Genomic DNA, 14,847 nt, shown 5'->3' with positions numbered 1-14,847 from the left:
AATGAATATAATGTGTAATTAATATATATGTAATGTATGTGTATGAATTTTATGTACTTTGGCAATAACATGTCTTTGTTCATGCCAACAAGGCAAATTTGAATTGAAAATAAAACTACCAGACCTAAACATCACACACGCCTGTACTTACCGCATACTCCTCAGGTGTGACCTTCAACACGTCAAATACGACAGCATCAAAACTCTTCTTCAGGTCAGAGGAAACTTTTTCACTGAGAGACTCCGAGCTGCTGCTCCTCTACACACACACACACACACACACACACACACACGCACACACAAATTAGTATAAGTCAAAAGTCAAGCTTTGTCAGGTCTGTCCCATAGACTGTAAAAAATATGGACGTAGTATCCGTGACGTCACCCATCTGTTTCTGAAGAGCTGTTTTGAGACCAATCGGCTGCGGCAGCCATATTGCTTCTGTCGAGCCAGTGTGACGTAAAGAGGCGGGTTTTGAGCCTCCTAGCCAACAGCTGCAGTGTTCCTGCAGGCAGCTGTGCCTCTCATTGGAAGACTAGTAATCTCAATATCTTCTAAATTACCGAATTAGAAAAAAATTCACCCCCCTCACAGTGAGAGGACATCGAGGAATTAGCTATTCAGACTACACTCATCTTTTGTACCAGGCTGTAAACGTGTTTATTAATGCTGCAAAGATCGTCTTTTCCCCATTCATGTGTATGTGACTTCCGGTACTTCCGGAGCCAGCCTCAAGCGGATCCTCGATGAACTGCAGCTTCTAACACTTCCGCATTGGACTCGTATTTTTAGACCGGAGGTTGCCGCTTGGTCTGTCCTCAAGAGGAGAAGAAAACTACTTTTACAATGTTTGTTTGTTGAATGGAGGTCTATGAAAGAGGATTAGAGACACTGACTTTTTTTAACTAGCTCTGACCTCCTTCAAGGAATGTTCCATTTGTTCTCAGAATTCTGACATCAAAGACAGAATTCTAGAATTCTTGATGTCAGAATTCTAGAACACCTGCTGTTGCTCTCCGTAGAGACAGTTTTTCCTGCTGACACCTGATTGGTGGATACTACTCAAACTAGAAACCTCCCGTACAGATTCTTTCATATATCAAGAAACACAGATTTCAAAAGTTAATTGATTTATTTTGAAAACTTTAAACTTAAATATCAGACGTTAGTGAAAATAGCCCAGAAGGGATTTTAAATCTACTCCATTTTTTTCTGCTTTAAATGTTTTTCCTTTTTTTCCATTAAATTTGTTAAAACCTGACTTTTGTTTTCTTTAATTTCAGACAGTTTTTTAAATAATCAAAACATTTCAAATGTTTTTCTGTCTGTGTTGAACTAAGCATGTGCAGAGAGGTTGGGTTGTGTTGAGTGTGGGCGTGGTCTCACCTCAGAGAGAGGGGCAGCAGTGGTGATGGCGCCTGATTGGCCATTAGGGAGGTCCATTATTCCCTCACCAGCTGATTCTTAACGTAAGAGACGCTTCTTCATCATCATCTTCATCATCATCATCATCTTCTGCTGCAGTAACGCCTGAACGGCCCTTTAAACAAAGACACACACACACATACACACATCAATCAACTGGTAGCAACAGCACCACCTGCTGGTTGGAGTTCAAACACTGAATCAGAGCGTAAAGGTGAGAAAAGAAAACAGCCATCTTTGTTTCAAAGAGCGAGAAGATTCAAATATGTAACTTCTTTACTGAACCGAGATCCGTCTGTTTGTGTATCACATCAAACTCTTCATTTTGTGAACTGTGAATCTGAATAATGAGGAAGTTCGTCAGTTTGTGTTCAAACATTAACCTCCAGCTTTGAAAAATGAAGCAAAAGCAGAAGTGAAAAAATAATGCAGTTCCTCAAGTGTCCGACTGAAGCGGTCTGCAAAACAGTACGCACTAAACTCCAGGTGGGCTGCAGGTTTGAACGTTAACACCTGACTTTACTCTGAATCGAACCTGACAGGCTGCTGTTTAAAGTCTCTGTGAACACAGCAGGAAAACTCAGGATGAATAAAAACACCTGAGGTTGAAGAAGGAGAGGCCTGCTCATCGTACATAAAGTCTCTGAAAGTAGCATGGGAGGTTGAGCCTTCAGTTATCAGGCCCCTCTCCTTTGGAATCATCTACCAGTCAGAGTCCGGGAGGCAGACACCCTCTCTACTTTAAAGAGTAGGCTTCAAACTTTCCTTTTTGATAAAGCTCATAGTCAGAGCTGGATCAGGCTTGGACCAGCTCTTAGTTATACTGCTATAAGCTTAGACTGACACCCTAGGATCCTGTCTTTCCCTCTCTCTCCTCTGTCTGCCTGTCTCTAACTTTAACTCTTCCTGTCCCATTAAAGTTACTAACCATAGACTTTTCTGGAGTCCCTGAGCTCCCTTGTCTCGGAAGTTCCTCTGGATCTCTGCTGCTGTGGACGTGCCAGACTCCAGCTGCTACAACTACTACTATCTGTCTCACCACTATCATCTCTCTCTCTCTTCATCTCCCTCTATCTCTCTCTCCAACACGGTCTCACCAGATGTGTGTCTAACATGAGTCTGGTCCTGCTGGAGGTTTCTGCCTGTTAAAGGAAGTTTGTCCTTGCCACTGTAACTTGCTAAATGCTGCAAAGTGCTCTGCTCATGGTGGATTAAGATGAGATCAGACTGAGTCCTGTCTGTAAGATGGGACTGGATCTGATCCTGTCTTGATGTTGGGTCTTTGTTAATAACAGAACATAGAGTACGGTCTAGCTCTGCTCTGTTTGGAAAGAGTTGTTTGTTGGGATTTGGCACATTATGATATAAATGTAAAAACTGTCATCATAGTGTCGGTCTCTGCTGCTTCACAGTCTGATTTTGATGTCATGCCCTTCCTCTCACCCCCCCTCTCATCCGGCAGGGGAGACTTCACGCTGTGACGGATGTGTGAACAAACAACTGTGGGAAATCTCAGATGCAGATTCTTGAAAATGTTCTGTTAACTTTCAGGAGTGCAAAGAAGGAAGGAGCTTCATCTAGGTACAGCAGTGAAAAGAGCTGAGGAGAGGCGTTCATGTGTTCTGTCCAGCTGTGATCTTTCACTCAGAGAATAAAGAACAGTGTGCAGAAACATCAGCTGCATGTTAGAGTGTGTACTCACCAGGTGTGTGTCAGATGTGCATGATGCTTGAAGTGGTGTTAGCCTTTTTATATCACGTCCTGTCTGTCTGTGAGGCCTTCACCTGTCTGTGGAGGAGAGAGAGACAACATGAATCCTACAAGAAAACACACACCTACGAGAAAACAGACACTCTGACTGCTGACATTTAGAGCTCGTTAGAGAGAAAACCTGATGGAAGATGGATCAGGTTTAATAGTATTACTTCATATACAACTCGTCTCAGTTCATCGCATCCGTGGGTGTCACCATCACACCTGTATGACAGCTACAGCACCAACTTCAACCAATCAGAGAACTCGCTCAGGAAACATGGGAATCAAACCGGGATGCATCAGTTGAGAAAGTCAGAGTTGATGCAGATTTAATTACTCATGATTTGTAGATTAATTTTATGTTTCATCTGGAACAAAGTGTGTCAAAAGTGGGCGGAGTTATGATGCTGGTTTTAAGATAATGGTAATGAATGCAGCAGAGACATTAAACAGCTGAAATATGGAGTCATGGTTAGGGATGGGTACCGAATTCGGTACTTTTATAGGTACTGACCGAATTCCGTCGGTACTACCGAGTACCGATTCACATAAAATGAAATGGTACCATGTTTCAGTATCTAAACGCATCCTTGTGACAGTGAGGGAGTGGAAGAATAGGCGATTTTCCATACTAACGCCCTGTAATAAAGTTCGAGACTGATTTGGTGGATGGTCGGTTTGCTCTCTGCATCTGCGCGGGAGCGCCAAACAGAGCCTGCAGCTGACGGGCGTCTGCTCGCACCGTGAGGCAGAGCTGCAGGATGTTTAGGTTGAGACGGACTCTCTCGCTCTGACTAGCTGCCCTGTTTATAACCGTTCCTGTGTGCGTGAATGCCCAACAAGTAAGTTGTGTGTCCTGTTATTATAAAGAGACGGAAAACTGACTTTTTCCCGTCCGCAGGCATTCATATGTGTTCATTGATAAACTCCTGAAAGAGCAATTAGACGCCACGAGCACGTGTCAGCTAATACCAAGCGTGTCGGATACGGCCCTGGTGGGGAGGCTTTCAGCAGTGTGACTGCCCCCTGGTGGCTGGCTGCTGTATAGGTCAAAAAATCAGTCTCCCCCATTCATTTGAATGGGGAGCAGTCAAACTTTAAAAAATAAATACACGTCGTACGAATGTTTCTCACATCCGTATGCTGTGGTGATATGTAGTTAGTATTTGACTGTTTTGTGTTCAAGGCCTCTTTTTTTTTTAAAAGTTTCTTTTTCGTTGGTACCGTTGAGTACCGGTACCGATTTCCAGGTACCGGGTAGTGGTACCGTATCGGTTCAAATGTGAAAGTTAACCATCCCTAGTCAGAGTGTGATGCTTGAAGAGGGAGAGCACAAAAAGAGCGCCTTAAAATGTGTGTATGTCACTGAAACATGGTAAAGAGGTACGGCCAACACCTGACCTGTCATCTATCAGGTAGACAGCAGGTGCTTTCATTTTCATGTTGTTCAAAGTCACTCATTTAAACATGTGATCACATTTTATTTCAAAGAAATCTGACTATTTAATTAAAAAATTAAAAAAAGATTTCGAAAACATTATTTATTTAAAAGATTTGTATTATTATCATATTATTATTATTATTATTATTATTATTATTATTTTTATGTTAAAAAAACAGCCTGATTTTATTTAATGTTGTTTTTATAATTTAATTGAATTATCAGTTAAAATGATTTCCTTAAAAAAAAACAAGATTTTGTCTTCATGGATAGATTTTTAAAATAAATTAATCTTTAATAGAGGAGTCATCTTTTACTAAAACCAGCAGTTATTTTCTCCTGTCTCTGCATCCTGTCATTCCTCTCATCCACCAGCAGGTGTCTCACTGTTACTGAGTCAGAGCCCTGACGCTGTGTGGAGGCAGACAGCACCTGAGTTTATCCATCAGGTGGAGGTTCACAGAGACTTTAAATAATCCCACCCTGCAGACACACTGAAACTCTCCGTCAGAAGTCAGATCTTTAAATTAAAATTAACTTTATTGACACAGACGGAGCTTTACAGTGTTTACAGTGTTTACAGTACATGACGTATGATCAGAGTCAACACACCCTGCAGGGAGCAGGAGCGTCTTCAGTATCTGTTGTTTCATAGACTGGCTCACATGTTTAGTCTACGTGTGTGTGTGTGTGTGTGTGTGTGTGTGTGTGTGTGGTGTGTGTGTGTGTGTGTGTGTGTGTGTGTGTGTGTGTGTGTGTGTGTGTGTGTGTGTGTGTGTCTGCAACCTAAGCTCTGTAAACCCTTCCAGCAGCATCCTGTCACTACTGATCCTGGACCTGTTTACACCTGAGTATTTACACCTGAAGCTACAGGGCACGGACTAACAGACAACCCCGTACCCTCACACACACGTAAACACACACTCAGACACACACAAACACAGACACACAGTTCAGGCTCCTCTGGCTGCTGAGCATTAAAGAAGGGAGCGGAGGGAGAGGAAGAGGTGTTAAAGAGTGAAGGTGGGAAGAGGGAAAGGGAGATGAGAGGAGGTGTAGTGAGGAGGTATGAGGAGGGTTCAATGAAACGTGATGAGATGTGTTGAGGTGTGCAGGGATGTGAGGAGTAAAATAAAGAGGACATGTAGGTAGCAGCGAGCAGGTAAAGATGTAAGTGTGAGGCAGAGTGAGGAGGCATGTGGAGGTATAAAAAGGTCTGAGGTGCAGAGAGGAGGTAAAGATAGAGATGTGAAGAAGTGTGACGCTCCTGCAGCTCAGGTGAGATGATGAAACAGTGAAATAAAGCTTCTTGCACTTCTGACACACATTGCAACTCTGAACGAGGTGGGACAACATATCGATACCGGAATATGTCTTCGTCCTGATTGTATCATACAATTATTGATATGAGGAAGCTAAATATGTTTATCTACATTGAATAAATACAGCGCTGTAACTCACTGCATCACCACTTAAAGGTGACATATCATGCAAAATCGACTTTTTAATGGTTCTCTACCTGAAATATGTGTCCCTGGCATGTCTACAACCCCCCCGAAAATGAAAAGAATCCATTCTGCCCCTGTTCTGATTTCTCCACCTTTCTGTAAATGTGTGTGAAACGAGCCGTTTCAGTTTTCAGTGTTTTTCATACGTCATGACGCCATCCGGTCTGTAACGGAAGTCAGAGCTCGGAGCTTGTTTAGCCCATAGACTGTATAAAATACAACTCAACTCCTCCTCTGTTTTTCATTCCCTGCACACATGTGTGCTAACAAGGAGCTTAGGAGGGAGGCATGCTAGTTGTAGGCTGTCTTAATAAACACAACGGTCGGCTTTTCTCCCCACGTCTGCAGATTTGAAGATCTACTGGATGATTTTTATTTTTCATGGAAAAGTGCTAGCGCTAGTTAGCATAGCCACATAGCTACATGTTTGTCGCTGTGTACTAAGACACATGTCGACATACTGACAAATAAAACAACAAGAAACACAAAATATGTGACCAATCGTTCAGAAAGGTCCTGCTGCAGGCGCCTCTCTGTCAGGATCAGATTCTGGATCAAATTCAGAGGGTTGAAGTAACGCGGGTCTGTGAGCAGCCGTGTATATTCAGCCAACATGTAAACATTAGATAAAAGTGCTGGACAGCCGAGGTCACATCCACTTCCTGAGGGGGCGTGGTCAGAGAGCTCATTCTCATTTAAAGGCACAGACATAGAAAACAGAGTGTTCTGAGCAGGGCTGAAAAAGAGGGGTTTACAGGCATGCCAAAATCTGATTTCAAAGTGGGTTTTTTTGAGCAATAAACTTTAAAGACATGTTTTGGAGACCTCTTAGACCAATATATTTTGATAAAAAAGAGCATAATATGTCACCTTTAATGACTCCTCACGATGGAGCTAACAAGTTTATTGAAAGTGGCTATATATCAAAAGAAGACAGCAGAGAAAAGAAGCTGACAGATAAGACCGCTGTTCTTTAGACAAAGAAAGAAAAAGCTGTTGCAGATCTCAATGCTGGGACGAGAGGAAAGATGGAGGACGCACACGAATCGCAGAGAGATTCACTTTCCTGTGACTTGCGGACTTCAAAAGCCACAAAGTCCTACATCATAGTTACTGCTCGTTTTACTGAAAGAGGATAAAATGCATTCATACGTGCTACAAACGAGCGCGATGCACGAGACTCATACAGCAGAAGTTTTGCAAACACGTTGCAGAGACAAAGTAACAGGGGCGTAAATATCCCACCTTAAAAATGCACACTGCAGCAGACTGCAGTCTTCATCTCCTCTACTGAAGCCTGTCTACACTAAATAAAGAAAACACACACACACACACACACACACACACACACACACACGCTTGTGTCAGGTTTGTGCAGCGTTCAGCACAAACACAGTCTCATGTTTTAAACATGCTCTGTGCTCGCTCTCTGTTAGCTGAGCAGCTGGGATGTTTCAGTGAAACGTGCTGCAGAGATAAAGTAGGTCAGTGTGTCAGTGAGCTGCTGCTGCATCCTCCTCTTCATTGCTTTATCTCTTTATCTCTGCAGCTCTGAAAACACCTCCACCTCGTCAAGGTGGGCTGCATGTGTGAGTGCATAGACAGACCTCTCCCTGCAGTGAAGACGGGGTGAGTGGATGGGTAAACGCAGCAGGTTCACAGTGAGCGAGTGGGCGGGGCCATAATGATCGTTTAGTCTTCACTGCTCGTCTCAGTCGTGTGTTTTATTGATTGATTCCCTCAGCGGGTTCAGCCGTGTCCGAAAAGTTAAGAGCCGACTTTGGGGGCATGTTTGCACACTACAGGAGAGGACGCTGTGACTGGACACAGGCCCTGAACCTGTCTGAACTCCTACATCACTTCCTTCTGTTTCATAATATCAAAATAAAAGCCTCCTGTCTTCTCTGCTGGTGTTGTCTGATTCTTTGGGTTGATGTCTGGAGCAAAGTTCTGATTCCTCTCTGAGCTCCAGCTGGCCGGGGGGTGGGGGGTGTATTGATCCGTAGTTAAGAGGGGCAGAATTGATCACACACACTCTCAAATAACACGCACAAACACGCATATATAGACACACGGCATCTGTCACAGCAGGTCAATGCTTGCTGCTGTCCCTGATTACAGCATGGTGGCCCTGCGTGTGTATGTGTGTGTGTGTGTGTGTGTGTGGGGGGGGGGGGGGGGGGGGGGGGGGGTGCAGCATCACTTAGCATGCTGGTGGTGTTCAGAGAGGACAGAGGATGGTGCACAGGCTGGTTTGGAGAGAGAGAGCAGAGTGTGCTTATGAGCACTACTGAAACACTGAGACACACACACATATATACACACATATACACACACACACAGACATATATACACACACACACACACACACACACACACGTCTCTGAAGTCTCTGCTGAATAATAATATGATACAGGTTTCATCAGCGTCTACACTGTGTCCTTCATGTCCACATGTTTATTATGTTTTATTAGAACATACAAACATAATAACTTATTGATGGATATGAACACTTGTCCCACTCTTCATCTGTTCATCATCATCATCAGTGACTCAGAGAGCCTCTGTCCATCTGTGTGAGATAATAACGCTCTGATGAGGCTCATGTACCGTCTATCTGTTTGAAATTACACTCAAAATAACATGAACGTTATACGAACATAAAACTCCTCCTATTCTAATATCTTATTTTGTTTTGGACAAACGTTTTGCGTGGACACAGGCAGCAACGTTTTAAAGCTACAGTCGGTGTAAGAAAGCTGTTTTTAGAGACACTTGCCTCCCTCCCTTCCTCCAATCATCTCATCCCTACATCTCTCTATCGTCTTTTCACTCATGCACTCCTTCAAATTCCTAAAAAATATCAGGACAGCCTGCATCAGAAACTTTACAAAGCTGCTATCCAGACGGGGTGCCGTTGGTCTAGCGCAGTGGTTCCCAAACTTTTTCTGCAGGGGTGAAAATATTTCCATGCCCTCCATTTGTTCAGAACTCAGGTTTTTGTAGCTTCTTACTAAATCTGTGTTCACTGAATTGACTTTCCTCTTCTCCTGTTAATATAATTTGGACATCTACAGGCACTTTATTCAAAGTGTCAAGTTACTACAGCTGACAACATGCTGCTTCCTGCTATAGATGTTTCAGAGTAAAGTTTTTTGGACTACATAACATGAGGGGACTTTTATTGTGAAGTTTGTCAAAAAGGAAATGTTTTTCATTGAAGCAGCTTAACTATGATCAGCGGCGGCCGTCTGGAGTTATAATATTTACAGTTGTTCATTTGGCCACTAGTCACAGCCACAGCCATCGATCATACACATATTGAACTTTAGAAAACCAAGTTTCAACACTTCACTTATAACACACAATATACATTAGTTGGCCTAGTTAGCATCGAGAATTGGGTGTATTGTTTTATTAAGCTGTGCCGCGCCCCCGTCGTACCTCCCCACAGTTTGGGAAGCACTGGTCTAGCGGTTTAAGCACGTGCTTTGTCACAGCGGTCGCAGGGTCGACTTCTGACTAGGGATGTTCCGATCAGGTTTTATGCTGCCGATTCCTATACCGATCAGCCACGAGTGCCGATCACTGCCGATCACCGATACCGATCACATGGATTTTCTGTACATTTTTCAATTTAGTTATGGTGAGTGCTACATCATCTGGGGAAAAAGAAAGTCAAATAAATAAAAGACAATATGTCTCACAAGTTTGTCTTTCGGAATATGCCAAGTTTGAAACTCGTGAAACTTACAGAGAATGAGATTCCTTCTTTAGGGAGACGTTCGATGTGAGATTACACTGTCTGGTGGAGCTCTGACAGCGCTACGTCTGTGAATTATTTACGTCCCGGTAGAGTGTTGCCACCATGGGCTGTGTTAGCTGCCGTCTGACTGATGCTGCTCCGGCTGTCTTCTTTTCATTCACTGCCGTGAGCATCAAAAACTCCCCAGACTCCGCCAAGTGTTTGCTCTTTAAATGTCTTATTAAATTGGTTGTGTTGAGGCTTTTTTAACGTGCTTCCCCTGCGAGATATTTTTTCGTAGCATGTGTTGCAGGATGCAAACTTTACATCACTCTCACAGACTGTGTAAAAGTTCCACACGGCAGACATGTTTGTTGTGGTTTGCCGCTGCGCGCCTGCGCAGTGTGAAGGAAAGGGGGAGGGGGCATATTACACACAGGTCCTCTTCAGGCTGCAGGCTGCCAAGTATGAGCTACAGGTGATGGTTTTTTGTTATCGGCAATGAAAGGCATTGATCGGCATAAGCCGATCACGTACTTTTTCAAAGAAATCAGCCGATAATGATCGGTGGCCGATCAATCGGAGCATCCCTACTTCTGGCCTCCCTACATTTCCTATCTCTCTTCAGCTGTCCAATCCAATAAAAGGCCAAAATGCCCCTCAAAAGGACACAGCAGTAGTCACTGTGTAATGCTAACATGTCCAAGATGGCTGTTGAAGCAGAGTCTGACACTAGGACGGCAGTTGTTGCCTTCCTATCAATGTTGCGTGTGATTGAACGTGTTCAATGTGTGAAAAGAACATGCAGGTGAAGAGAACAGAGGATGAAGCAGCTTTACTGCATTCAAAAAGACTGCATCAGCACATTTACAGACTTTTACCTGCTGCATTCACACACCCACAACTTCTTGCAGACATTTTAGAAGGGAGCTGACAGGAAGAAGTCCGGATAAACTTCAGGGTGAAAATTTTAAGGTTTGAACCTCATGCTGAAAGTTTCCTGAAATGTTCAGGAGTTCAGTCAACATTTAAATACAGCTGTTAAAAATCAGGCCTGCTCCTCTTCCTGTCTTTCTCCTGACAAATCCACCACGATGCACGTCTGCACACACATCTGATTATGAGTGCGAGCATGCATTGTGTGAGTAGTGCATGCAGCTGAACTTATATATACACGTAGATATGTGTGACTCTTTGCGGGACCCTTTAAGAGATTAATAAAGAAGTGAAGAGACTAAACATTTAAAGAGCCGTGTCCTATTGGTCATCTAAAAACGGCTCTCTTTAAACTCTGATGACTGCTTCCTTCCTTGCCTCACAGCGTCTGTGTGTCCTGGATCAGTCCGTGCCCACAGCTGACCTCAGCTGCAGACACGAGGTGACAGAGCATGGTGACAGATCTGGAGGGGGTGTTGGGGGTTTTGGAGGGGGGGGTGTCAGAGGAATTGTGTTGCTGCGGCAGATCAGCTGTCCGTGCTGGTTCTCTGCAAAGATCATTAAGAACAGGAAACACTCGGAGCAACACAGGAAGCTGATACCATCTGTATGTGTTCCTCTATGAGTCTCTGAGGAGGCAACGAGGCCGACCAGTGCAGGACCAAACCTCCCTGAATCCAGACTCACAATGCAGCCTCTTATGCACAGTCTGATCCAGGTGAGACTGTCACACCTGTGCTCCTCCTCACTGTGTGTGTACGAGCTGTAGAGGACGAGGAATGGAGGTGTGTGGAACGTAGATCCACTGACAGTCTTAAGTGACCTCCCTCCCTCCACAGCAGTCCAGTACGACATCTGCATTACTGCTGATGCTGCAGCAAGCCCAGTCTAACAAGATACAGATATAGTTCCCTTCCTTCGCCTGAGGCAGAGACTCAGTCCCCACCCTGAGGGATCAATCCACTGTTCTTCAGCAGAGACCCACGGTCCCAGACTTTCAGGAGCCGACCCTGATCTAAACCACTTCATATCCGACCCTGGAGCCTGCCGGAGGTCTCAGCCTACAGAGGCAGACAGAACTACATCATCTGAAAAGAGACGAGGTGCTCTGTACGTTTAAATGAAAATATTCCTGATCCTCACGCCTCTCCACACACAGTCACAAATAGAGCCGGGGGACGTGTCTCTGAGTTCTGACTCATGTTAACATGTCTCTGTGACGTCTCGCATCAAAGCTCTCACAGGCAGGACGGAGCTCTGTGGAGGCGGTTTGATAACTGCCTCGCTTCAGCGGTTATTAATGAGACATTAACACCATTCAGAGACTACAGAAACGTTTCTCTCCAACAGATATCTGAATAAATCTATTTTTACATTTTCTTGTTTCTAAAGCTGCTAACTGAAGTGTCTTCAACAATCTGTATTGTTTTGTTCCAGCTGTGTTGCTTAATCTTAATGAATGGGTCTGGATCCATCCAATTTATGTCCTTTATCCACGGAGCTTTAGTGCCGGCCGTATGCTGAAGTTTCTATTGAAGCAACTGGACAGATCTACAACCAATCAGAGCAACGTAGCAAGTAGCGTAGCACACAGCGGCACAAATGTAAACAGACACACCGGTGGATCTCCTTTTCACCTTCATTAAGTCAATTTTGTGCATAAAGTGAATAAACATTATGAGATGTACCTTTAATTTAAGAGACTCCAATGTGAAGCAGCCAAAGTGAGTGGTCTTAGCTGCCTCCGGTGGGTCTGTATCATATCCTGTATAATAAATGGATGTAGTATCCGTGACGTCCCCCATCTGTCCCTGAAGCCGTTTTGAAGTCGATCATTGGTGGATGCCATATTGGAAATGCTGAACTCAACCTAACTTCTGCAGAGCTAGTGTGAGGTAAAGAGATGGGCCTTTAGCTTCCTCGCTAACAGCTACAGTGTTCCCGCCTGTCAATCAAGTCAGCCACGCCCTTATTTGGGCAAAACTCTTAAGTTTAATATCTTCAAATTGCTGCGTTTTGAATAAATTAAATGGATAGAGAAATGAGCTCTTCAGGCTTTAACTGTTTTATGAGCCAGGCTGTAAACATGTTCATTTCTGCTGTAAATATCATCTTCTTTGAATGGGTGTGTATGTGGTTTCTGGTGTTTCTGCAGCCAGCCTCTAGTGAACACTCGAGGAACTGCAGTTTTTAACACTTCCGCATTGGCTTCAATTCTCGCAATTGAAGATTGCCGTTTGGTCTGCACTGTAATGGTCCTTTTCCACCGGCCCGTCTTAGCCCTACTCTACTCGACTTGACTCTACTCGGTTTGTGTTGCGTTTCCACGGGCGCAGTATCTCGTGTCAGATACCAGTTTTTCGAACCTCCTCTGCTCTGGTTCCAAGCGAGCTGAGCCAATACTTTAAGGTGACGTCGACGGACTGCCGGCCACTGATTGGTCAGAGAATGTCGTCACCGAAGAGTCATGAGCGCGACGCCCAATCACGCCCAACCATAGATCAAACCCGCCTTTTTTTTAAAAAAACGGCATCAGTACTCGTTTGCTTTCCTCTCTCGCTCGCCCTGCAACAAAAAAGGCCACAGACCAAGCAGCAAGTACACCATTGCCTCCATGTCCTCCATTGTTTGTGATTGTTGTGTTTGTGTAGCGTTCAAAATGACGTGAACGCGGTTTCGCGCAGCTGTGTTATGATGACCCCGCCCACCATGAGACGGTACTCCGGCTGGTGGAGAAGGTGCCCCAAAACGAGTAGAGTCGAGTTGAGTAGAACCGAGTCGAGTCGAGTAGGGCTGGAACTGTATAGTGGAAAAGGGCCATAAAGCGACGCTCCTGTGTTGTCACCTTTTAAAGCCAGCCCCTTTTCAAATTAGAGGACTGTGATTGGTCCTGTAGATCTCAGGCCTCAGGTGCTGTAAGCTTGATCAGACTTTACATTTCTAGCTCTGTATGTTTGACTTGAACTTTAAAAAGTAAACTAACTCTGTCTGTCTGTCTGTCTGTCTGTCTGTCTGTCTGTCTGTCTGTCTGTCTGTCTGTCTGTCTGTCTGTCTGTCTGTCTGTCTGTCTGTCTGTCTGTCTGTCTGTCTGTCTGTCTGTCTGTCTGTGTTAAAGCTGGTCTAATTCTGGTACCAGTTGTACCCTGAGGGCTTCAGAGCGAAACACAACAAGCTGAAACCTGACAAACTACTATTACACACACACACACGCACACGCACACACACACACACACACACACACACACACACACACACACACACACACACACACACACAGTATCTTCTGTCTTTAGCAGACAGACTGAAGACATCAGGTCTGGACTCTCATCCAGCTATCATACTGTGCTCTTTGTCTGAGAGGACACGTGTTAAACATATGATGTAGACGTGTTGTGGACATGCTGTAGACGTGTTGTAGACGTGTTCTCATGTTGAAGTTATGTGTTATAGACATTTTTCAGTCTTTTAACAGTAGTATTATAAACATGTTTGATCACACAGCTGTTCGTTTCTGCATTCTGAGGTCGGTTATTTCTGGTGGTAACAAAGAGCTGACCGCCGCTCTGGAGAACAAACCTCTGCAGTGAAAAGAAAAGCGCTGCTGCTGCTGAGCCTTAAAAATAAACCTCCCTCAGACAGAGACATTTTAATTACCGGTTTTATAAGTCAGAGTGAGATTAGAGAGTCCCTCCGTCCTGCTGGGTCTACTGTAAATCCTGCAGGAACAACAGAGTTCAGCCTCAGAGCCGCTCTGTCCCTGAGTTTCCTCTGATCAGATACTGAAACACGTCTCTGCAGCAGCTCACTGTAACACTAACCCACTGCAGGCTGAGAGTCTGATATCTGCACACAGAAGAGAAACAAGCTCCGAGTCTGTCGAACTCTCTCTGTTTGCTCCTAAGATTAGTTTGGATCCAGAACTCAGATCACTTTGAACCTGTTAAACTGAGCAGCACTGAGATAACAGCAGAACACAGGCTCTCACACACACTGTCTGCATGCATGACTTCCTCTAACACAGCCCTGCCCGGCCCCC

The 14,847-nt window shown here is 44.4% G+C and overlaps 1 protein-coding gene across 4 annotated transcripts in view; it reads right to left on the bottom strand.

Annotated features, from left to right (window-relative positions):
• ralgps2 (Ral GEF with PH domain and SH3 binding motif 2) overlaps window positions 1-14,847 on the bottom strand; it is a 79,812-nt gene that overhangs the window by 51,592 nt on the left and 13,373 nt on the right. For all 4 annotated transcript variants that reach the window (XM_034704029.1, XM_034704013.1, XM_034704022.1 and 1 more), the window contains exons 2-4: window positions 3,129-3,214; window positions 1,388-1,541; window positions 152-259 (exon numbers count right to left, since the gene is read on the bottom strand). In XM_034704029.1, the coding sequence (XP_034559920.1) occupies window positions 152-259; window positions 1,388-1,444 (165 nt within the window). In that variant the 5' untranslated portion in view covers window positions 1,445-1,541; window positions 3,129-3,214. The remainder of the gene's footprint in view (window positions 1-151; window positions 260-1,387; window positions 1,542-3,128; window positions 3,215-14,847) is intronic.

This window comes from Notolabrus celidotus, chromosome 2 (assembly GCF_009762535.1).
Source record: "Notolabrus celidotus isolate fNotCel1 chromosome 2, fNotCel1.pri, whole genome shotgun sequence".
Taxonomy (NCBI): domain Eukaryota; kingdom Metazoa; phylum Chordata; class Actinopteri; order Labriformes; family Labridae; genus Notolabrus; species Notolabrus celidotus.
This window is presented reverse-complemented; position numbering and strand designations above follow the sequence as displayed.